Source organism: Bubalus bubalis, chromosome 23 (genome assembly GCF_019923935.1).
Source record: "Bubalus bubalis isolate 160015118507 breed Murrah chromosome 23, NDDB_SH_1, whole genome shotgun sequence".
In the NCBI taxonomy this organism is placed as follows: domain Eukaryota; kingdom Metazoa; phylum Chordata; class Mammalia; order Artiodactyla; family Bovidae; genus Bubalus; species Bubalus bubalis.
The window spans coordinates 13,368,212-13,394,489 of NC_059179.1; the positions used below are offsets into that span (position 1 = coordinate 13,368,212).

The following is a 26,278-nucleotide window of genomic DNA, read 5'->3' on the forward strand; positions in this document are numbered from 1 at the left end:
GTTTGAGAAGAAATGCAAATCCTAAAGAAGAATTCAAGAAAAATAGAATGCTTCAAAGTAATGTGTGTCCGTGTCATTTTCCCTCCAAGACTAATTAGCAGTGAAATACTTTTTGCCAACTATATTAAAACCAGAAAGCCCTTCTATAAATGAAAGTCGGAATTTATAATATAAAAGGCAATCTGAATACTAATTATTATAGTCATTACATGGTTTACTTCAGATCTGTTTGTTACAAACTCTGGGTTTGAAGGAAAAAACATGCAACCTCGTTTCATGGTGCACTATAACTAGTACTCAGTTATGCTAATAATTCCGAATTATGTAAAATAACAGATAACCCAAACATCCTCCCAAACATGTTTCAGAGATATTTTTAGTTATTTGGATCTAGGTACCCATGATTTGAAAATTCACTCATCCTCAAGTAAAAGAACAAAGCCGCTACCGAGAAATGTAGAGATGTGACTGTCAAGAATTCCCTGTTTTTAATAGACGATGCAGCACATTCTTACTCTCCTTTCCCTTAGATCAGCAGGTGTCTCCGCAGCTCCAGTAGACTGAGAAAAGGAAAAGGAGGGGGCGGAAAGGAAAGGAAATGTCTGTGTGGTTTGGTCGTGGGGGTGGGAATGGGGGATGGTTTAATATCATGATTAAAAGCTTTCCTCCTCACTTTTCAAGTTCGCACCCATATTAACGATCTGACATTAAGGATTATGCAGCGGAGTTTGGGTCTGTCCATCTGCAACTTATAAAAGGAAACGAACAAGGAAGGGATAGGAGGCAGCAAAGAGATGCGGGGAGAGAGCGAGATGTAGGCGCGTGGGGACGGGAAGGGAGAGGCGGATTTGGCAGTCCAAGTAGGGACGGGAAGAACAGGAATGGAAAGTGTGGCCTGGCCGTCCCGCCCTGCGGTGGGGAAGGTGGAGCCCACGGCGTCTCACTTCCCCTCTCCCCACCTCAGCCTTTTCCTTTGTAGATGGGGGCTCTTGGGGCATCTACAAAGGGTCGGTCGACTATAAAAAGGAAGGTTGTCTCCTGAGGACGCCCAGGCTCGAGACCTCGCTCTTGGAGCAAGCGGGCGGGCGGGCAGGGGTGGCAGGGACAAGCAGCGGCCCGAAGGCGACGGTTTTGCAGGCGCTGGAGAGGAAAAATCCTCCCGCGGGTCTAGGCGCTCCAAGTCAGGGCCGTCGGTGCAGAGGAGGCTGCTGCGCTCGCCCCGCCCCACAGAAGCCATTCCGGAACGCTCTATCCCCGCGCGACCTTTGCTGGCTTCGCCTTGTCCCCCAGGGTACCGACTCTCTAGTCCCGACCCCCTCCTCGCCGGTTCGGGCGACGGTCGGCAAACAACATGGCGGCCCGGCTGCGGCGCCTCCTCTCCAGGCCCCCGGGGTTGGCAAGGGTGGCAGTGGCCAGCGCCCGGGCCCCGCTACCTGTGAGCCGAGGCGGGGGCGGGGAGGAGGCGACAGAGGCGAGGAGCTGGCCGGAGCCGCGGGCTGGCGGGCCCAGCGAGCGCGGGCGGGGGCGGGGGCGGGGGCGGGGCGGGGCATCCGGGCGCGCGCGCGGCGCGAGCGCGAGGCCGCGGCGCGGGCGCGGGCGCGGGCGCGGGCGGGGGCGGAGCGGCGGCGGAGGCTGGACGCGGTGGCCCAGAGCCCTCTCGCGGCCGCGGCGGCAGCAGCGCCAACCCCAGCAGCAGCCTGGCCGCCGCCGCCGCCGCTGCCGCCGCCTCGCGCTCTAGCCGCCCGGCCCGACATGAGTGAAGCGGAACGGGTGCCCTCGCCCGCCGCGCCGCCGGCGGTGGCGGCGACTGCGCCGGAGGAGAAGAAAGGGAAGGAACCGGAGCGTGAGAAGCTGCCGCCCATCGTGTCGGCGGGAGCCAGTGCCCCTGCGGTAGGTGCCGGGCGGGGGCCGCGGGGCGCCCCGACGGCCGGTCGCGAGGGGGGCGAGGGGCGCCCGGGGACCCGCTTCTCCTCCAGGGAGCCCCGGACCCGCCCGGGGAGAAGCGCTCAGGCTGCCCTTCCTCGGGCTGAAATCGAGTTGTGTCTCGAGGACAGCCGTGATCATTTCTCGAGCTGCACCTTCCACCCTCGGGGAATGCCGGGGTGGCCGAGTCAGCTGGCTGTTTTCGGTCATTTTCTGGTTTGGGGGCTTCCCTCTTTTTCTAAGGAAATGACCAGCATTTTGGAGTCCATCGTCTCTTGGATGAGGATAAGGTGTCAAGCAAGCGGGAGTGGGTTTTCCGCTGAGCCGTCTGCCTGCCGTGGGAGAGCGAAGATTTCTCCCCTTTTCCTCGCTTTTTCTTTCCGTTCCCCCTTCAGATTGAACAGGCTCTGAGGCGAGTTTCCACTTAATTGTGACCTTTCGGTTGCTGTCAGGATAGTGGGAGGTAGATGCCTCGGTGATGGGTTTTCTTTTTCATATGGTACAGACATGTGACGTAAGGTGGGGAAGCTTTTTTAACCTTATATTTAAACTCAAGGGATCTAAGCTTCTCGGGGATGATTTCCCAGCTGGATTTTCTTAAGGATTATTTGGAGAGCGCTTTCAGGCTTCAAACTACAGATTGCCAGATGATGTAATGGGACAGCCCCTCTTCCCTACTTTTACTGGTGGTTATGACTGTTTACTTTGGAGCGCACACACACACAAAATTAACCTCTAATTTTTAAGATTTTTTATTTGATCCCATATTTATATACTTCTTGAAACTTCAGTACATTTAAAGAGCATGATTTATGCAGCCTGTGTTGACAAAATAGTAAAAGTTTAGAGAACATGATACATTTTCCTTATTCCTGGTTGCAATTCATTTCCTAAAACCTCCCTCTTAAATGACTAAGAACTTACTAAAATAGCTAACTCTAATTTAAAATGTTATAGAAATAACGTTTGATTCAGTAGGTTTTTGGAAAATGTCTAAGGATTGTGATAACTGAAAATTGTTAGAACGAGCATCATACTTTAAATCACAGCAAAGTGTAGACAGTGATAAAAAGACACTTAAAAAAATTACTACAGTTGATTGGTAAATTGGAGTTGCAGGTAGAAATTACTTTGGGAAATGCTTTGAAGGAATTTGTCATTCAGCTGCTTATAGACCCAGTTCTTGCTGTTGATTTCCTGGGCTTTTGGAGCTTATCTGGGATGTTTTTAACTGGCAAATAGTATTTCAGCAGTTTATTTCTAAGTCAGTTTAAAACAATGAATGCATGCACACTTATACTAACAGTTGTGTTAATGGGTTTAGGTCCTCAAGTAAGGACGCTCCCCAAAACTTATTTATTTCTGTGTAATTGAAAAATCGAAGGCTTGGGATAAAAACTTGGAGAAATTGATACAGTGTGGACATAGGTCTACAGACTATTATCTGAAACCTTGGGGCTTTGAAATTGAGAGTTCTTTGGATTTTAGAAAGTTAATTTATATGTATCATGTATACTATCCACAGTGGGGTCCTGGCCAGTTCCTCATAATTAAGCATACTAATAACTCTGCAGTGAAAAGTTTGGGTTGTTCACACTAAATGAGATAAGGTCTATCGGTAGCTTCCTATCAGTTCAGCTCAGGTTGGATTGTCAAAAAGTTCAGTTCAGGTACGTGTTTAATTACCAAATAAGTTCTTTCAGTATTAAGAGCTTAGAGGATTTCATAAGTGTGAATAAAGGAATATGGGCTTGTACTGCTGGACAGACAGAAGAACAGAGTTCAAAAAGTTTTTTAAGATCTTGAATAAAACCTTGAAAAAACATAGGTTAAATTAGAAGAGGATAAGAATGAAGACTTGAGATTTTTGAAGGCAATTTCTGGTGCCTTACAAGCAGAGTTGGTAACATTGTTTTTTTGTTTGTTTTAATGACAGGATTTTGTTTTTTAATGACATTCAGAATTTCCGACTCTTTGAAATGATAGAGTTCATCATTAGCACTGAGGTTTTGAGTCACGTCAGGAGAGAAAAGGAGTTCTCAGGTTTTGCAGCAAGAGTTAGGAGAGCAAGGGGGAGGATAGAGAAACTTAGCCAGTAATTAAGATACTTGGTGTGTATTTGTTAAAGAGAGATTTCTAGAGCTGGAATTCTGAGTGATAGCAGTGAAAAGCCTTAGTCAAGAAAATGTGCGCTTGATCCTCCTGAGGATGAGAAAGCCAGGCAGCCTGGATGACGTCCAAGCTCACCAGTATAGATGGGAAAGCCTTGGTGTGGGGGACAGGGAAAGACAGCTTGTGGCCTGCTTGGTTCTTTTTTAGCCTCCATGTAGATCAAATAGAGCTTCTGGAGGTTTGCTTAGGAAGCTGAGTACTATCAATAACTTATCTTTTTGAGCTATTTTAGTGATGCCTACTTTTTGCCCCAGGTTAACAGCTCTGTCTCTGTTGATTGAGTTTATGACTCAATTACTGTAACCTTACAGTACTGACATTTTCCAAAAATCACCGTATTACATTTTTATGAGAGTTTGGAAATAATTTAGAGTGACAGCTCCCTAAAATAAGTAGAAAGCCAGGTTCTGATGACCCTGATTACACTTGAAGAGTTGGGACTGTATTGCAGAAATTTTTTTTTTAAAGGTGCAGAAGTGGGATTGACGGTGCTGGAAAAACAACCCTAACATGATTGATCCTACAACTTCCTAAGCATGCAGGAAGTCCATTCCAGCCAGGAAGTGCCTAACACACAAACCTGACTGACCACGGATCCCTTGGTAGCTTGGTGAAGTCCAGGTTCCTAGATCTCACCTTTGCTCACCGGTTCTCAACTGCTGCTGCACGGGCGAATGGGAACTTTTGAAGCCATCATTGCTCAGGCCCAGATGCAGGCCAGTTAGATCAATTCTGGGAGTGGGGCTCAGGCAACTACTTTTTTTTTTTAAATTCCCAGGTGTAGCAAAGATTGAAAATTGATGTTCTGTGTACTGAATTAAAAGTTCCTTGGAGTCTGTATTTTAACTACACTGCCCCAAGTCTGCTTAGTTTATGGAGCAGCATTTGAAATGGAATAGTAAAAGGTATGGGTTAAGTGAATGAGGCACACCAGAAATCAGGTGTAGTTTGGGGAATTGAGAGAAATGGCAGTTAAAGTGGTTCCTCGTTAGAGTGGCTCAAGGGCCCAAGATAGAGCCCTCAGAAGCCTGTCAGTGTTTGGAGTTTGGCTTTGCTGCTGTGGAGAAGTGATGCAGGCCCAGAGAGCTAGGGGGAGTAGAAAATAAATATGAAGGACTGATGATGTGAGTATTTACTGAAGTTGACAGATTGGACTGGAGAAGAATATTATAAATTAGTTGCTGATGTAATATGGAAGTTAGAAAAAATTGGTGAATAGGGAAGGAGAAAAGGGTCAAAAGAGGAGCAAATAATAGTGATGAGTGAAGATGAGTGTGTCTACTTCATTTAAATCAGGTGAGAAGAGAAGGGGAGACTCTCCATGGCATAGGTTTATGAAAAATGAAGTGGGTTCAAGAAAGAGCTGCTGCTGCTAAGTCACTTCAGTCGTGTCTGACTCTGTGCAACCCCATAGACGGCAGCCCACCAGGCTCCCCCATCCCTGGCATTCTCCAGGCGAGAACACTGGAGTGGGTTGCCATTGCCTTCTCCAATGCATGAAAGTGAAAATTGAAAGTGAACTCGCTCAGTCTGTCCGACTCTTTGTGACCCCATGGACTGCAGCCTACCAGGCTCCTCCATCCATGGGATTTTCCAGGCAAGAGTACTGGAGTTGGGTGCCATTGCCTTCTCCGAAAGAAAGAGCTGGACTTTACTTAGGTCAGGGCAGTGAAGGGAAATGGAGGAAATCAGTTTAGGATGGAAAGGGAAAGTTTGCCCGCAGTGAAGGTCAGGAGATTTGTCAAGTAGGGGGAAGGCGAGAGCAAGTCTTGAGGTATGTGGAGAGGATTTGGTAGGAAGTCCAGTAATAAAAATGAGAAGTTTGTACAGGTTCTATCAGGGGTGTGTCACCTGGCTTGATGGATCCGCTGGGCCACAATGTAACTACCAGTTATTGAACCTCTATTATGTTTAGCTTTGGGCTAGATGCTACAGAAAACGCAAAGTTTAAAAAAGAAAAATAGATTCCTGCCTCAGGGTAGGCAGAGCTAACACAGGAAAACCCAACAAAGCAAAGCAATGTGTAAAAGCCACCATGTGCCCTAGAAACAATTTGCGCTCTAGGAGATCAGAGAAAGGAAATCAGTGCGTGCAGAACTGTGAAGAAAGGCCTTTAAGCAGCGGTAATTATTTAAGCTGGCTGGCCATTGAAGGGTGATAGGATTTGGATGGGCAAAAGCAAGTGGGAAAAGAACGTGAACAAGGCTTAAAGGGAAGAATTAGGGAGTAATAAAGTCAAGCCAATGGAAGCATGCTGGCAACTTGTGGGAGGTAAATGAGATTGCATGGGGGCTGGACCAGATCAGCAGGCAGGGAAGTTGGGACTTTTTTTTTTCTGTGCCTCACGGGAAACCATTGGAGTTTCTTAAATAAAAGAACAACAGAATGAAATTAGTGGAAGTGATTAGAGGTAGTTAGACTGGAGGAGGGAGGAGAAAGAGGGCAAGGAAGGAGCTTTGCAGTTCATACAAGAGATGGAGCATCCACTAGGGTCATGGCCATGTGATAAGGTGTAAGAGATGGAAGAATCCCTACAAAGTGGAATCTAGTGGCATGAAAGAGAAGGAAGATTGATAAAGGAAAAGAATTCTAGAGTTTGCAGATGAATTCTCTCAGAGGAAAACATTTACATAAAAAGGCAGTCCAGCCAACAGCATTCCAAATAAACATATGTATGTGTGAACTTTGATAAAACTTGGCCATCTAGGTGTTTGGAAGAGTCTTATTTTTGGGAAATCTTGTACCTTTCTCAACAAGAGTTGAGATAGGGAAGAGTAGAGGTTGTTGTAGTGAAGATGTCTTAAGCAATTTAATAAACCACAGGTATATCATGTATCCATAGATGAAATACATATAAATAATACAAACTATTGCTACTCTTTATTTAGTACCTTCTCATGTCTCTCATCTCGTCACTTAGTTCAACCAAAATTCATCACTAACCACTTGATCATTCTAATCATGAGGAAGATTCTGTTCCCAGTTCCACACAGATAGGAATCTTAGAGTCAGGTTACATATAATATACCTTGCCAGAGGGTAAAATGGCTGGTAAGGGGGCAGAACTCGGTTTCAGCTGAGACTTTTCTGACTCAAAAAAAAAAAAAAAACCCATGCTCTTTTTCCATGTACTCTCTGTCTGTGGTCAGGGTCCGTGTGGTTCAGAGACCCCCCCACCTATAGCAGTATTTCTTAGATCAGAAAAGAGGATGTGGTCCAGTGACAAATTTGTTCAAAACTTTGTTACTAGAGATAGAACTATTTAGGAGAGAAATATGTATCTGAGAATATCAGTTTTCATTATGGTATTAATGTATCATTAAATTCTATGTAAAATAAAGCAGTCTCATTAAAGAAGTGATCAGAGAGTCTTAAGACACAGAAAGGAAGGGCTGTAGCTATATAAACACGTAGCCAGAATGTGTTTAATTTTGAGTGACTTTTAAAGTCATTTGTCCACTTTTTTTTTTTTTTTTTAACTTTGAAGCCATATTGTAGTTGCCTGCTTATCCTCCCTTTCATAATTAGTTCAGGGTGTTAGGACACAAATAATTTGACTGTATTTAACAACTGAAGAAAAATGGTCATTGTAAGTTATGAACCAGAGAACTTCCCAAAGTGTCCAGTATGATGTTATTTAGTTAGGCTGTGTCCAGCCCTTCTGCAACCCTTTGGACTATAGCCCTCCAGGCTCCTCTGTCCATGGGATTTCCCAGGTGAGAATACTGGAGGGGGTTGCCATTTCCTTTTCCAGGGGATCTTCCTGACCCAGGGATCGAACCTGAGTCTTTTGCATTGGCAGGCAGATTCTTTACCACTGAGCCACAAGGGAAGCCTGTCCAATATGATACTGCCTTGCTATTTGTAGCTCCCTTTCTAATCTATCCTGTGGCTATGGTACTTCCCTTTACAACCTTTTCTGTAGATATTACCTGTATCACTCTGTAGATATTACCAATGTACCTCCCTCCTCTTCCTGCACTCCACACACATGCTCACATACATGCCTTCTGAATTAAAAGGTATCCTGTGCTCTCTGAAGTCTTCAGGGCTGGGGTATTCCTGGGTTCAGAAGAATTTTTTTGAAAGGGAAAAGTAATGGCTTCAGAAAGGGGTACTACTGGTGTCCCAGAGTAGCAGCTTATTTTGGCATATTGTTTGGAAATTAATTTGCTTATGTTTACTTGAATTGAGGAAGAGAGAGACAGAAAGATCAACAGAATATGAATAAGGAAGTGGGTGGAGCTGAGAAACCTCTGGAAATTTTGTGTTTTTCTACATTTATTATGAGGATACCTTCTTGCACTTTAAAAATGTTAGTCTGCTAAGCCTTATATGAATAACTAGTTGTTGCTAAGTTGATATTTATAACTTGCTAATAGTTTAGTAAGCAGTCAAGAAACATTTTGAGGGGAATAATTATAATATATGAATGTGCCTTTTAAAAATAGAAATTATTGAAATTTTACTAATTCAGCTTAATTGAAAAATCAGTCTGAAGTTTGAATCTAGTCATTAAAGAAAACTTTTGTTTCAAATTAACTTGGTTTTGATCCTTTTTTTTTTTAAAGAACAATAAATTGAGAATTGTGAGTTCATCAAATCACGCAGTTAAAAGTAGCATTTTGCTGTATAAGGGTAATCTGTTGGTATAATTGCTTTTTTTCCCTATGTTGTATAATAATAACATCTCCCAAGACACATTGCCTTCCTGATAAGCAAACACTGACATTTCTGAGCTTCAAGACTAACATTTATTTGTATCAAGTAGGGTTAATTTTCAGTTATCTATAAGATCAATTGCATTGTGATTTTTTTTGGTGTTAAACTTTTGTTTCAGAATCCCCGTCCTTCCTAGTCTCCCTTGAAAGTTGTGGTTTATATCACTTAAAGAAAACAGTTCAACTTGGGTTGGTGCCTTTTATTTGGGGGGAGGAAGGTTCACATCTTGAAAGGAGCCAACTTTTCACAGCTTAATAGAAGGAGGTAGAGCACTGATTTTATAACACAGCATCCTAATAGGGAACTGTGAAAAAACATACAAAAAAGAAAAGCAAAATCTTTTTACCTGGAAACAGGGGCTAAAATAGTCTCCTTTGTTAGACCCTAAATACGGTTGAGGCCTCTCATCTAGTGTGGCCCTAACAGGCACTTTAGGTCAGTTTATTTTAAAAGTTAGTAAAGCAAAGTATAGTCAATGTTTAAGGGCTTCCCTGGTGACTCTGTTTTAACTTAAAACATATAAATGTACTTTGTTCACCGGTCTTCTGATGCAGAAACCTTTGCTCAGTATCTCAGGAAGCCATTCAGTCTTTTGTAGGTTTTTTCTGTGTATCATAGGTATTCCGTGTACTCATAAGACTGAAGGATCCCTGCTTTATATTAGGAGTACTGAATGTATTGCCAGGCTTCCCAGGTGGCGCCAATGCAGGAGACATAAGAGACGAGGGTTCAATCCCTGGGTCAGAAAGATCCCCTGGAGGAGGGCATGGCAACCCACTCGAGTATTCTTGGCTAGAGAATCCCATGGAAAGAGGAGCCGGGCAGGCTATAGGCCATAGGGTCTCAAACAGTCAGACGCTACTGAACTGACTTGGCGCACACAATATGTTGCCAAGCTATTTACCTTTGGGTTTGAAAAATAAATTTCATCGAGGTGCGGCTGAAAGTGTAGAAATTGCCATTGTCTCTGTATACATACCTGAAATGACCAAAGCAAGAAACTCAGATTTTATTCCTTCAGATATCTTTGATTCTTCATCTACATATTATACCATGTTTACATTTGCTACATCAGATCTTTTTCTCCAGAACAATGCAGAGAAATGATGGATCAAAATAATAATTCTGACCTGTGTCCTAAGATTGTATGTTAGATTGGATCTAGTTTAGGAAAGTATATTTTCATTTATATCAGCTCTGTCCAGGAGAAATAAAATGTGAACCACATCTGTAATTTTAATTTTTCTAATAGCTAATTAAAGATAATAAGAGGTAAAATAAAGTTTAATTGCATATTTTTTAATCCAGTATATCCAGAAACTTAACCATTTCAATATTTAATCAGTATGAACACTTACTGAGGTATTTAACCTCTTTTTCATACTAAGTCTTTGAAAACTGTGTATTTTACACTTACTAGAACATTTCAAGTTCTCAACAGCCACATGTGGCAAATGCTTGTATTAGAGCAGATTTAAACATTGTCTTCTTGTTCTCCCAAGATTTCCTAGACTCATTCTTAGTGCTGATTACTTTATTCCTACGATAGCAGTCCTCAGCATGTGATCCTCAGTATCCTTTAAGATGTCCATGAGGTCAGCACTACGTTTGCAATGGTAGTAGGATGTTATTTGTGTTGTCTTGTTCTCACTCCTTCTCTCTAGTGTACCGTGTAGTTTTCTATGTGACAGATGATATTGCAACAAATTGAATGCAGAAACAAATAGAAAAATCGTTTTGCAAAATGTAAACCATGTCACTCTTCTCACTGATTTTTGTTTGTTGGGAAAATAGTTGTTGACCGTAAGTGGATTTAGTGGTATTTAAACAGGAATGAGTACATACATATAATAATTTTTAAGAATGTAAAGAGGTCCTGAAACCAGAAAGTTTGAAAACCACCATGCTAATCTATCTAGAATTTCCTTTGTATAATTACTATTAATGCTTTTTGTTCTGTATTACCGATGACAGGTATTCCACATAAGTGAATTTCCCAGCTAGCCAAGTGTTCTTGGACATTTTAGAATACCCGTTTATTTATTGCATGAAGCACTTTCTGAAATATGTACATCTCTTCTCAAATATGGAGAAGGCAATGGCACCCCACTCCAGTACTCTTGCCTGGAAAATCCCATGGACAGAGGAGCCTGGTAGGCTGCAGTCCATGGGGTCGCTGGGAGTCGGACATGACTGAGCAACTTCACTTTCACTTTTTACTTTCATGCATTGGAGAAGGAAATGGCAACCCACTCCAGTGTTCTTGCCTGGAGAATCCCAGGGATGGGGGAGCCTGGTGGGCTGCCGTCTATGGGGTCGCACAGAGTTGGACACAACTGAAGCGACTTAGCAGGAGTAGCAGCAGCTTCTCAAATAAAAGCTACTGAACATAATTTAACATATGCTGGTGACTGGATCCTGTATGACAACTTTGAATCACCAGCCAAACCAGACGGCTCTATGTAGAATCCATCTACGTGTGCAATTGTGTGTGTTGTCTCTATAGTAAATAAAACTTCTGCCAACCTGACCTATATAATAGCTAGAATAACAGCATTAATTTTCACTTGATATGGTATAAAATGCTAACATTTCCAGCTGTTTGCGAAGTTGGTAGTTTAAAATATGTTTGCTTTTCAGTCGCTAAGTCATGTCCAACTCTTGGTGACAACATAAACTGCAGCATACCAGGCTCCTCTGTCCTCTGCCATCTCCAAGAGTGTGCTCAAGTTCATGTCCATTGAGTTGGTGATACTATCTAACCATCTCATCTTCTGTCCCCCTCTTCTCCTCCTGCCCTCAATCTTTCCCAGCTTCGGGGTCTTTTCCAGTGAGTCAGCTCTTTACCTCAGGTGGCCGAAGAATTGGAGCTTAAGCTTCAGCATCAGCCCTTCCAATGAATATTCAGGGTTGATTTCCTTTAGGATTGACTGGTTTGATCTCCTTTCTGTCCAAGTGACTCTCAAGAGTTTCCTCCAGCACCACAATTCAAAAGGATCAATTCTTTAGCGCTCAGCCTTCTTTATGGTCCAGCTCTCACATCCTTATATGACTACTGGAAAAACCTTAGCTTTGACTATATGGACCTTTGTCGGTAAAGGGATGTCTCTTTGAATATGCTGTCTAGGTTTCTCATAGCTTTTCTTCCAAGGAGCAAGCATCTTTTAATTTCATAGCTGCAATCACTGTCTGCAGTGATTTTGGAACCCAAGAAAATAAAATCTGCCGCTACTTCTGCTTTTTCCCCATTTATATGCTGTGAAGTGATGGCACTGGATGCCATGATCTTAGTTTTTTAATGTTGAGTTTCAAGCCAGGTTTTTCACTGTCCTCTTTCACCCCCATCAAGAGGCTCTTTAGTTCCTCTTCATTTTCTGCCATTAGAGTGGTATCATCTGCATATGTGATGTTGCTGATATTTCTCCTGGCAGTCTTGATTCCAGTCTGTGATCCATCCAACCCCGCATTTCGCATGATGTACTCTGCATAGAAGTTAAATAAGCAGGGAGACAATATGCAGCCTTGGCGTGCTGCTTTCCCAGTTTTGAGCCAGTCAGTTGTTCCATGTCTGGTTTTAACTGTTGCTTCTTGACCTACATATATGTTTCTCAGGAGGCAGGTACGGTGGTCTGGTATTCCCATCTCTAAGAATTTTCCACTGTTGTGATCCACACAGTCAAAGGCTCTAGCATAAATGGTCAATGAATGTTAGGAATAATGAATTTTGTAAACACTACAAAATAATGAATTGTGTATACAGTTTAAAATATTTCACCTCAAAGATATATAGTGAGAGATATATATAGTGAGAAATATAGTGAGATATTTTGGTTTTAAAAAGTGTTTCACGATGGAACAGCTGCTGCTACTGCTAAGTCGCTTCAGTCGTGTCCAACTCTGTGCGACCCCATAGACGGAAGCCCACCAGGCTCTGCCGTCCCTGGGATTCTCCAGGCAGGAACACTGGAGTGGGGTGCCATTGCCTTCTCCTCATGATGGAACAGAGCCAGCAGTTATTCTTTTATCAAAGATTGGTTTAGGAAATACCCAGTGGTCAGGACTCAGCCACTTCCACCACAGGAGTACAGGTTCAATCCATCATCAGGAAACTATGATCCCACATGCTGTGCAATGTGACCAAAAAAAAAGATTGGTTTAGAATGTGAATGAAAATGTTTTATTTTCTAAGGCCGCTTTTGGTGGAATAGTAGATGACCAAAGTAAATTTTATCAGAATTTTGAATATAAAAAGAACTTGGTATTCAATATAAAAATATAAAAGCTATGAGTATCCTTCTTATTGACATCTAATAGAAAATATGATAAATCAGAAATTTAACTCAGATGTAGTCTGCTGCTGCTAAGTCGCATCAGTCATGTCCGACTCTGTGCAACCCCAGAGACAGCAGCCCAACAGGCTCCTCTGTCCCTGGGATTCTCCAGGCAAGAACACTGGAGTGGGTTGCCATTGCCTTCTCCAATGCATGAGAGTGAAAAGTGAAAGTGAAGTCGCTCAGTCGTGTCCAACTCCTAGCACCCCATGGACTGTAGACCACCAGGCTCCTCCGTCCATGGGATTCTCCAGGCAAGAGTACCGGAGTGGGGTGCCATTGCCTTCTCCGAGCAGATGTAGTCTGTTCCTCAGTAAATGTTGAAAGTAGGAGCTCATGTATTAAAATTTAAAAATAAGGTCAACAGTATTTAATTATAGATTAACAGGGGAAAACAGGTATTCCATTTAATTTAATTTTTTAAAATTATATTTAATTTCTTGAAACTATTATAATCTTACATATAATCTGTGTGATTATATAGTCAAAAACACCATTGAGGTCTATGTTAGCTACTTGAAAGAAGTATGATCTTTGATTAGTTTTGCAATTACCACATAAAATTTTTCAGCTGTTTGTTAAACTTATGGTCAGCCTCTACCTAGAGAGAGAGTCAAGTCTTATTTATTATGCTAGGTGTATTTTGAGTTTTTCTCCTCAATGAATTCTCAGCGTCTCTTTCCCCCTGTGTTCCCTATTTGTACTTCTTCCTCTGTAACAGCTGGTTGGGTATCCTGCTACTATCTATTCTTCTACACATGCAGCCCACTGTTTGCAGGCTGGCCACATTCCAGGATGTCATCTCTAGTGTGGTACTTACTTAGGACTCATAGACAACAGTTGCTCATAGACAAAACTCCTTGGGGAACTAGATGTAGTAATGGTGGAAGATCCAATTCTTAGAAGACTTGTAATGTTCCCTAACCTTTAATTTACTCATGTCCTATTAACACTCACTAGCATCTTGATTCTCTAGTTTTTAATAGTTTACCATCATACAACATGTGACCCTGCTTTCTCATGGAAGTATTAGGCTATGGGAAGGTTTCTCTTGTGCAAGCCAGTGTGGGGCAACTGCTGTTTTGAGAGTTTGTTCTTATTTATCTGTAGTACACTGTCAACCTGTGAAATTGTCCATGATTTATTTCCTGTCATCTCAAGTGTGAAGTATCAAGGGCACAGTCATCTTATAAGCAAGAGACTTATTAGACCAAGGATTTTTTTTCTCATGTTAAGCTCTTTTGATCACAAGGAACAGAAAATCAGGCCATATATGCCTCCTTTTGGAAAAGGGGGATTTATGGAAATAACATACATAGATAGAACCAGAAAGCAGGCAGGAACAGAGACCAGCTGCTCTCTGTGCGCCTGCTATTCTCTCATTCTTGGCTGCTTGCTCTTTTCCATATTCCTCCATCTGAAATCTGGAAAGACCTTCTCTGATTGACATATTAGGAAGCATCAGTGTCTTGTATGCCAGGCCACCTAATGTGTGGCCACCTAATCGACAGATGGCTGCCTTTTGGTTGAGTGCCTGTCTCTGCTCCAATCTGTGGCCTTTGCTGCACAAAGAATAGCATTAATGCTCTGGGTAGATAGTCGTGACCCCTGGATTTGACAGCCATGATAACATGCTCAGTGTATCTCCCCTCACATCTTTGTACCCTTCCAGCCACTCTGTACCCTTCCATAAAGCTTCTGGACAGAGCAAATCCTACTCAGTGCTTTCCCCTCCTGACTTCCCTTTCATTTGCCAATCTATTTCATACAGTTTCTGCCACCAGGAGTGGCAGTTTCTCCCCGGAATCTGTTGTCTCCTTTGTCCCCAAGATTTCACAGCTGCATATGCTAGTAGGCACACTTTAGACCTAGCCACTGTTCATTATTCAGCATTGCTGACCGCTTTTTCCTTGATGATCCTTCCTTCATTTTTAACACATGATCTTCTCTTAGATCTCTTATCTTTTTTGGTCATTCATTCTTCATGTTCTTTGTAAGCTCATGTCCTATTTGCCAGTGTTTCCATGGTTTTGCCCTTATATTAGTTTTGCATAGCAGTTGCTACCTGACCGTAGCATAATGATAACCCTGTCAGCTAGAAAAATTACAGTATTTTGGCATGAGACGCATACTTTTGCCTAGTGACCATTGGTTCCTTTTCTAGTTATTCCACAAATACGTTTATATAACCCAGTGTAGAATTTTCTTCAGTTCAGTTCAGTCACTCAGTTGTGTTCGACTCTTTGCAACCCCATGGACTGCAGCACGCCAGGCCTCCCTGTCCATCAACAACTCCCAGAGTTTACTCAAACTCATGTCCATTGAGTTGGTGATACCATCCAACCATCTCATCCTTTGTCATCCTCTTCTCCTCCCGCCTTCAATCTTTCCCAGCATCAGGGTCTTTGCCAGTGAGTCAGTTCTTCCCATCAGGTGGCCTAAGTATTGGGAGTTTCAGCTTCAGCATCAGTCCTTCCAATGAATATTCAGGATTGATTTCCTTTAGGATGGACTGGCTGGATCTCCTTGCAGTCCAAGGGACTCCCAAGAGTCTTCTCCAACACCACAGTTCAAAAGCATCAATTCTTTGGTGCTCAGCTTTCTTTATAGTCCAACTCTTACATCCATACATGACTACTGGAAAAACCATAGCTTTTACTAGACCTTTGTTGGTGAAGTAGTGTCTCTGCTTTTTAATATGCTGTGTAGTTTGGTCATAACTTTTCTTCCAAGGAGTAAGCATCTTTTAATTTCAGGGCTGCAGTCACCATCTACAGTGATTTTGGAGCCCCCAAAATAAAGTCTGCCACTGTTTCCATTGTTTCCACATCTACTTGCCATGAAGTGATGAGACCAGATGCCATGATCTTAGTTTTCTGAATGTTGAGTTTTAAGCCAACTTTTTCACTCTCCTTTTTAACTATCATCAAGAGGCTCTTTAGTTCTTCGCTTTCTGCCACAGGTGTGGTGTCATCTGCATATCTGAGGTTATTGATATTTCTCCCAGCAATCTTAATTCCAGCTTATGCTTTATCCAGCCCAGTGTTTCTCATGATGTACTCTACATATAAGTTAAATAAGCAGGGTGACAATATACAGCCTTGACATACTCTGTTCCCAATTTGGAGCCAGTCTGTTGTTCCATGTCCAGTTCTAATTGTTGCTTCTTGACCTGCATACAGATTTCTCAGGAGGCAGGTCAGGTGGTCTGGTATTCCCATCTCTAAGAATTTTCCACAGTTGTTGAGATCCACACAGTCAAAGGCTTTGGCATAGTCAATAGTCTTGAATCATATGCCCTCTTCTTTATGGTGAGGTGTCAAAATATTTTTCCTGAAATTTGAAATAAAGCAGTTTACATTGTTCATTTCATTTATTTTATAATTTATTGAAGGGTTCTCTGATTCTCATTATGACCTGAAATAACTCTTGCTATTTTGCCATACCTTGGCCCAGGCTGTCATTCTTCTTCATTTCCTTTAACTCCTTTCTCAGTTTAGACTTATTTCTCCCAGTAAGTAGACTTGATGTATCTTTCTGGTATTGCTCCCCTTCAGTCTATTCCCTACACCTACTGACAGTGATTTTCCTAAGATACAGATATAATGATGTCACGCCTTTTTTACAAGTCCTCCATGACTGTTCCCTATTCCCTTCCAGGACAGAATCTATACTCCCTGTCCTGAAGGCTTCATAGTATTGTCCCTGCCTATCTTTCCAATCTCACCTCACTAGACCATTCTCCCTTTCTGATTCTGTACCGCAACTACACTGCTCTTTAAATCCTCTAAGTTGCTCAATCTTAGATAACATCAGTGACAGTTATCAGTGAAAAAACCTTTGGTATATTAATTTATTGTAAATATTTACAGCTAAGTTAACAAAGTTCTGGGCTTCCCTTGTAGGTCAGTGGTAAAGAACCCACCTGCCAATTCAGGAGATGTAAGTTCGATCCATGGGTCAGGAAGATCCTCTGGAGAAGGAAATGGCAACACACTCAGTATTCTTGCCTGAAAAATCCCATGGACAGAGGAGCCTGGTGGGCTACAGTCCATGGGTTTACAACGAGTTGGACATGACTTAGTGATTAAACAACAACATTACAAAGTTCCAAGGGGCCATTCATTGACCTCATTTTATAGATTGGTTACTTTTATCAACTCTCATGCATAAATGAAATATATGTATATCAAATTTGACATTCATTCCCATTATTATTTAAGATGTTTTGATAGGACAAAACATACAAATAAACAAACTTGGCCTCAGAAGTTAATATATTTCTTATGTAAGTATCATAATATTTATAGCAAGGAATGATAATACTTTTTCAAATGTATGGGTTATTTTATTTTTCTAATCAGTTCTATGAACTTGAGCATAATGTTTTAATTTACCAAAGTTATGCAAAGTATGTAATTTACTAAGACTTTTATAGAAAAGTATTGTGTATCACTCTCTTATTAATCTTTTTCTCCAATTTTGTCTCTCCTCCTTGGGAATCTATATTATAAATCTGTTAGAGATTAGAACTGATAGTTGTTAAATGGTTTTGTTGATTCAGTCAGTTACTTGTGGGTTTTTAAATTATTATTTGAAGATTCCACTAGTGAATCAAGCAATGTTCTCTGGAATCTGTTATTATTAAGAAGGGGTAGAGGAAAGAGGAGGAAAATAAAATACTGAGCCTTTCTCAGATTGCTAGGATATCAGAGGGTTCCCTAAAATACAGTTAGTTTTTCCACTTACATTGATTTCCTTTGGTTAAGTGAGTTGCTCCCAAAGGCGTTAAATTTCATTCGGCATATATCTATAAAAGTATAGAAAAGAATATCAGCCGCAAGGGTTGTGAAAACAGGCTGATATATGGAGCACGCTGTCTCATGCTCAGCTCTTAATAAGTGATAGCTACTTGTAGTGAGCAAGGTCATTCAGGTCATTCAAGGTCATTCATTGAATTCCCACTTTCCAGCTCTGTGAACTTTGGTGTGGTACTTGAGTTTCCTCATTTGTAAAGTGGGGTGTAAATATATAACTCTTAGAAATGTTGTATTAAAGCACCTATTACAATTAGTAGTATGCATATGCTGCTGCTGCTAAGTCGCATCCGACTCTGTGCAACCCCACAGACGGCAGCCTACCAGGCTCCTCTGTCCCTGGGATTCTCCAGGCAAGAAGACTGGAGTGGGTTGCCGTTTCCTTCTACCAAGCACTCAATACATGACTTGTTTTAAGTGTTATTGTCACAAGAGTATCATTTATGGGACATCCAGTGTGTCATAGGCTCTGTACAATACCCTTGTTGATACTGTCTGTGATTCTGAAACTTCAGGCATCCGTTAGAAGAAGACTTTATTTCAGTTGTTTAACTTTTGTAGGCTGGATCATGTAGGCTAATCCTAACAGAAATACTGATTCACACTTCACTGAGCCTAAATCTAGCCAAAAAGCAAACAAGCTAACAAACAACAACCAAAAAAAAAAAAAAAACATATTCTGTGAGCAGCCAAAGATGTTGCATACACAGAATTGCATACATGTACTTTCCTTATGGAAGCATTCTTTAAGTTCTCATTTAGTGCCCATCACATTTCTGTTGCTTGTTAGCTGAATGACATTAAGTGAATCTCAATACTGTTTTCCTCATCTGTGAAATAAAGGGGTCAGATAGCTAATTTCTAAAAAGTCTCAAGTCTAGAAACTTTTAAATTCTGTGTATGTGATTTTTTTCTGGGTTATTTTCTATACTAATGTCTTTAAAAGAAAAATAAATTTACTCTGAAGTGTAAGATCTGTGCACAGGGTTCACCGGATGTCAAGCTCTGTGATGAATAAGAAATTTCAAGTCCAACATGAAGGACCAGTATATAAACAATTATAATTCCAGTGGAATAAGTTAAGTAAATCCCAAGCATAAATAAGAGTGATGGATTTTTGTGGAAATGGTGGCCACCAGAAAATGCTTTGCAGAGAAGTTATGACAATGGGTCAGACTGCATTTACCAAGTTGTCCCAAATTTCAGTGTTTGGAAATTGTAAAGGTGCACTTACTGTTGATTGTATGAGCCGCTGTTGGCCACCGGTGCCTCTGCCCCACGTAGCGACTGGGGACCTGAGCCATGGATGCTCGCACATCTCGGCTCGGAGCCTCTGTGAGCGTCACAGTGAGAGGAGAAAAAGGAGCTGGTGCTTTTACCACCAGCCTTACGTGCATTAGCACTTTCTGGGCCACCGACGGCCAACATCTCTCCACCTGTAGCCTGTTAGAATTAATCAGATAGTTTCATTTAGCTGTAAGAGAGTGGGTGATGTGGGAAAGTAAATATTTGGTGAGTGTATATTTTTGCTACATGGCACCTGAGCTAATTCTGAAAAGGTAAGTGAAAATCAGCCTGGTAAATGTAGAAGAAAATGAAAAAGAAACTCTCCTCTGAAGGCAAAGAAATTACATATATTTAGTGTAAAAAAGTGAATGTTAGGGAAGAATTTAACTACTATGTTTGATTAAGAATTTGGAAACTGGAATATAGTTTAAGTTGTAAAGAGCTGAGAACTGAGAATAAGCCCTGAGCTAGCTTTATAACTGAGTATTGACCTGGTAATGTGGTTTTATTTATTTATTTATTTATTTTTTAACTTTATACATGTGTTCCCCGTCCTGAACCCTCCTCCCTCCCTGTACCATCCCTCTGGATCGTCCCAGTGCACCAGCCCCAAGCATCCAGTATCGTGCATCGAACCTGGACTGGCGACTCGTTTCATATATGATATTATACATGTTTCAATTAAAGTGCACATTGATTATATATTATGAATTTTATAGGCATTATTTTGTGGAAGGTACTTTAATGGATAGATTCTATGCTATAGGCAGATTGCTCGTTATTTGCACTTAAGTTGCTTTTAATTTTTTTTTAAATCCCCTTATACTGAAAGTCTAATCACATATTTATTTTTTAAATTAAATTTATTTATTTTAATTGGAGGTTAATAACTTTACAATATTGTATTGGTTTTGCTATACATGAACATGAAATCCACCACGGGTGTACACGTGCTCCCCATCCTGAACCCCCCTCCCACCTCCCTCCCCGTACCATCCCTCTGGGTCATCCCAGTGCACCAGCCCCAAGCTTCCTGTATCCTGCATTGAACCTGGATTGGCGATTCATTTTTTATATGATATTATACATGTTTCAATGCCATTCTCCCAAATCATCCCACCCTCTCCCTCTAGCACATAGTCCAAAAGACTGTAATCATATATTTAGAGAGAAATGAACTCTAAAGGGTTTATCTTTTTACCTGAGCTTTTAAAGTTGCATCATAAGACAAGAAAACTCTTTGCTTTACACATATTATCTTAGGTAAACCTCACAATAACTCTGTGAAAAAGGCACTGTTATCCTCACTTCCAAACTCTGTCAACTTACAAGCCATCAGATGGTATGACTACTTTCATTTTATACTTAAAACAATTTGGTCCTAGAAAAGGTAAGTCAATATTATATACATGTTTTATCTATCATGCATTTGTTATCAAACTAAAATCTCTATTATAAATGGTTATGATTTTTACAGTAAAATTAAATATACCTAGTAGGAATTATGCTGCAGTGTTAACTTTTCTATTTTTAGGGTTTGGACAGAGGATTCAAAGGCCAGATTTCTACTTTCAGCAGTGTTATTTCAACTGTTAACCAAAAGAAAGAAGCCGCTGAAAACAGAAGTTCACCTACACATCTTGTTTTCCCTAACATCAAGAATGGTAAAAGATTTAAAAATTTTAAAATAAATGTAATTACAATTATTAAAAGTATACACAGTCTATATATCTTGGCTGAAAGTATATTAATGAAATATTAAAAAAGTAGATTTTAACTTATGGTTGCCGGGGGGAAGAATGAAGGAGAGAGAGGTAGTTTGGAATGAACATATACACACTGCTACTATTTAAAATAGGTAACCACTATGGACATACTTATAGCACAGAGAACTCCGCTCAGTGTTATGTGGCAGCCTGGATGGGAGGGGACTTGAGGGAAGAATAGATACATGTGTATGTATGGCTGAGTCCCTTTCATGTCCACCTGAAATTATCACAGTATTGTTAACTGGCTATGCTCCAACATAAAATTAAAAAAAAATTTTTTTAAGTAGATTTTAATTATTCTGCTACGTCTGGTTAGTCAATACAATAAAAAAAAAGCTCTATAAATATTTACAGAAAGGACCAAAATCATTATATTTAGGTAATTGTTACCTAGAATAAGAGAATGACATACAAAATTCATGAATAAGAAAGTTTGGTTAGGGAGCCTGACACAATAAAAATATATAAAAATTAAATAGATTTCCTTTATTTGAGCAGTAATCAATTAGAAGACTTGATGGAAAATATATGAAATATTTATAAATAAACCAAAGAGAAAGCAAAACCTATACAAAGTAAAAAGCCTGTAAAATTTGATCAAAAGACTAAAAGATGATTTTAATGGAAAATCTTAAATATCGTAGAGATATCAGCTACACCAATTTGTTCTCTAACATTTGATGAATTTTTCAACAGTTTTTTGGGAGAAAACTTAAGAAAATGATGCATGCTCTATTTGACCTATATGAATAAAGAAGAGAGTATAAGAAAAAGTAACGAAGGATCCCATTCGTTTGTCGTAACATAAAGCTGCACTAGTGATACTACCAAGATAGTCAAATAGATGGAAATGGATCAGAAAAACATTGTATACACAGGATGTTAAATTACTTTAAAAAATAGAATTATGGAAACTTTCCAACTTTTGGAAAATAGTAACTTTAGATTTTTTAAAACTACAAAAGTACTAGAAGAAAGCACAGGATGTTTTTATAATAAATTTTTGGCACGATGACAATGCCAACAGCCATAAAACAAACAAAAAAAATCAATGTTTGCGGGATAAGAAAATTTAAAACTTCTGAAGAAATTTTATAAGATCATAAACAAAGTAAAATGTAGTCAGTGAAAAATAAATTCTTGTATCATAGAGATCATTAATAGATCAGTAAAATGAACATTCCTGGAGGGGGAAAAAAAGGCAAAGCGTATGAACAGACCAATCCAAAAAGGAAATATGAACAATTAATACACATGTGAAAGGAGGCTCAGTCTCACTAGTATAAAGAAGTAGAGACTAAAACAAGGAGTTAACATTTCCCTACCTAGTAGCAGAGAAAAAGGCATGTGTATCTGTGGTCTTGTCTGTGGAGTGTGAAAATTGGCACTTTTATTGAGTAGAGGGCTTGGAAATTGATACAGCTTTTCTGGAGAGCAAATTATTTGACATATATTCAAATTTTAAAATATTCATATACTTACTGACTCAGTATTCCATTTCTAGGAATTTATTCTAAGGAAATAATATATGTTGAAAGACATATGGAAAGAATGTTTACAATAGAGATAATTTGAAAGCTATCTGAATAAACTGGTTGACTAAATTGTGGTAAACCATATTATAAATACCATGCATCTATTAAGAGAAATATGTCATGTATATAAATTTTCTAGGAGAAATGCAATACATTGTCAAATGAAAAATGCACGTTACACATTAGTAGGTAGACTATGACTCCAGTTTTCTTAAGTGTGGGTAAACCTTTTAGGCTTCTTTGAGCAGATACAGAGATGTGGAAGGACGACCACCAACCTGTCTGTGGTTTCCTCAGAAAAGTAGGATTGGGTGGATGTGGCTAATATGTTCTGTTTCTTTATATAACCCTATATTGTTTTATCACAGGAATCATACATTACTTGCACAATTTTAAGTGCCCCTTACCCTGTAACGAAACAAATCAGCAAAGGTTTAAATGTCCCTCACACCTGAACAAAACAAAACAAACCTCAAAATGTTTAAGGACTTTGTTCTGGTAAATTGCCTGTGCCCATAAGCTGCAGTTCATGGGGTCACAAAGAGTCAGACGCAACCGAGCGACTGGACTAAACTGAACTGATAAGCTGCACATGGCATAAATTATTCTTGCATATATTTTCTGTTGACACTCCAAGGGATTGCTAGACCTATTCTGCACTCTTACCAGTTAGTATTTCTATTATCTCATTTATCAACCTTTGTCCCTGATAACTGCTTTCTTCTTTTATTTATATATATATATATACACACAAACATTTCATCACCTCAGTCTTACTCTAAGGAGGCACCAGTGCTCATATGTCACAGTCCCACAACAAAACAAACTTATAATTGTGATTCCATTATAGATAAAATTACAGAAATAAAGAAAATGAGCCTATTCGATGGGGGAGAGAAATTGAAAGAGATGATTTCTATTTTAGACCTTAGCTAGATAGTAACTAACTTATTTGAGTAATATTTATGATTTAGGGAAAACTTTTTTTGAGCATCATAGCAATCACATAAAATATATACTAGAATTGCTACGATGTAGTTTTCTGTTGCTGCTTAACAAATTATCACAAACCTAATGACTCAGAAGGGTACTTCCTTGGTGACTCAACGGTAAAGAGTCTGCCTGCCAATGCAGGAGACACAAATTCAATCCCTGGGTCAGAAAGATGCCCTGGAGAAGAAAGTGGCAACCCACTCCAGGATTTTTGCCAGGGAAATCCCATGGACAGAGGAGCCTGGTGGGCTACAGTCCAGTCCATCGGGTCGCAAAAGAGTTCGACATGACTTAGCAACTAAACCACAATAACAATGACTTTAAAACACCAGCACGTATTAGCTCACAGCTCTTTTAAGTCAGATCTTGGTGAGTGTGGCTGAGTTTTCTACTCACAGCCTCTCAACGTGGAGGCTGGGTTGGATTCTGGGCAGGAATACTCAGGTTGCTGGCAGAACTTATTTGCAGTTATAAGACTGAGGTCCCATCTCCTTGCTGACTGTCACCCAGGGCTGCCCTCAGCTCCCAGAGGCTGCTTATGGGCTCACTGCCTGTCTCCCAGCCTTCTTTTTCAGGGCTGGCAGGAGGATCCCTTGAGTCAAATCCTGTTCATGCTTTCAGTGTCTCTGACTTTGTCTTCTGCAACCAGTGGGAGAAAACCCTCTGCTTGTAAAGGTCTCATGTTATAAGGTTTTGCCTTCCTGGATGAATCTCCCTAGATTAAGAAAAGACAGAAGAACCAGAGATCAAATTGCCAACATCTGTTGGATCATAGAAAAAAGCAAGGGAATTCAAAAAAATCATGTAATCCTGTTTCATTGACTACACTAAACCTTTGACTGTGTGGATCACAACAAACTGGAAAAGTCTCAAAGAGATAGGAATACCGAACCACCTTACCTGTTTCCTGAGAAACCTGTATGCAAGACAAGAAGCAACAGTTAGAACCAGACATGAAACAATGGACTGGTTCTAAATTGGGAAAGGAGTACATCAAGGCTGTATATGGTCACCCTGATAATTTAACTTATATGCAGAGTGCATCATGTGAAATGCCAGGCTGGATTAATCACAAGCTGGAATCAAGATTGTCAGGAGAAATATCAACAACATCACATATGCAGATGATACCATTTTAATGGCAGAGAGTGAAGAAAAACTAAAGAGCCTCTTGATGAAAGTGAAAGAGGAGAGTGAAAAACCTGGCTTAAAATTCAACATTCTAAACACTAAGATCATGGCATCTGGTCCCATCACCTCATGGCAAATAGAAGGGGAAAAGGTGGAAACAGTGACAGATTTTATTTTCTTGGGCTCCAAAAATCACTGCAGTTGGTGGTTGCAGCCGTGAAATTAAAAGACACTTGCTCTTTGGAAGAAATGCTATGACAAACCTAGACAGTGTATTAAAAGCAGAGACATCACTTTGTCAACAAAGGTCTGTATTGTCAAAGCTATGGTTTTTCTAGTAGTCATCTATGGATGTGAGAGTTGGACCCTAAAGAAGGCTGAGCACTGAAGAATTGATGCTTTTGAACTGTGGTGCTGGAAAAGACTCTTGAGTATCTCTTGGACAGCAGGGAGATCAAACCAGTCCATCCTAAAGGAAATCAACTCTGAATATTCATTGAAGGACTACTGCTGAACCTGAAGCTCCAATTCTTTGGCCACCTGAGGGGCAACAGAGGATCAAATGGTTGGATGGCATCACTGACTCAATGGACATAAGTTTGAGCAAACTCCAGGAGATAGTGAAGGACAGGAAAGCCTGGTGTTCTGTACTTCTTGGGATTGCAGAGTCAAACATGACTTAGTGACTGAACAACAACACAATTAGTAATCTTAATTAGATCTTCACAATCCCTTTGGTCATGTAATGTGATCCACCAGGTGGCTGAGACTCCTTAGACCTTCTTAAATCTCTGCTTATAACACATATTTAATAAGTAAAAAAACTGGAGCTCAGACAGGGTAAGTGACTTGGCCATGGTCATGCTGCTAAGTGACAGAACTGCAATTCAATCCCACATTTTCTGACAACAAAACTCTTGTTCTGACAGATAGAGGAAACTCCTGATTGACTTGTTTCTCTTGTCTGATTAATCATATGACATTAATCACACAACTGTAATTACATCATCTCTAATACTCCCTAAAGCTTCCAAAATTAAATACAGATTTTTTACCTTGACACGCAAGGATGTTCATAATATGACAGCTTTTCAACTTGATCTCCCACCTTTCTCCTCCATACAACTTACATTGGAACTGTTCTCCTGGGTACCTCATGCCTGCTCACTGCAGAGTTTTTGCAGTTTGTTCCCACTGCCTTGGAATGCACTCTTCCCTCTTCTCTCGCTGGCAGATCCTATCTGTTCTTCAGTGCTACCTTCTAACTGAACCCTTGCTGATTCTCCCTAACCGTTGTAATTCTTGCCTTCTTACAATATAGATGTTTCTTTTTTCTTACCTATTTTAGTCTCAATCTTGTGTAGTATCATTTGTGTACTTTAATCTCCTAGACTGTATGTTTCATGAGGGAATAAATACCTTGGTAACCCCTGCAGAGCCGAAGGGCAGTTCCTTTGTCCATCAGGGGTTCTTAGCAAGTATTTATTGCATGGAGTGAAACAAGAGACAGCTTGGGGTGGGAAAGTGGGTGCACTCAAGCAGTAACAACAGGAGCCAACCAGCAATTTTATTGAGTGCCTCTTGCATGTTGGACACAG

General features: G+C 40.5%; 1 protein-coding gene across 1 annotated transcript in view; it reads left to right on the forward strand.

Annotated features, from left to right (window-relative positions):
• Window positions 1-1,620: 1,620 nt before the first annotated feature.
• The window catches only part of HECTD2 (HECT domain E3 ubiquitin protein ligase 2), a 73,949-nt gene continuing 49,291 nt past the window's right edge, over window positions 1,621-26,278 (forward strand). The window contains exons 1-2 of the mRNA XM_025273811.3: window positions 1,621-1,890; window positions 20,787-20,916. Of these exons, the coding sequence (XP_025129596.3) occupies window positions 1,753-1,890; window positions 20,787-20,916 (268 nt within the window). The 5' untranslated portion in view covers window positions 1,621-1,752. The remainder of the gene's footprint in view (window positions 1,891-20,786; window positions 20,917-26,278) is intronic.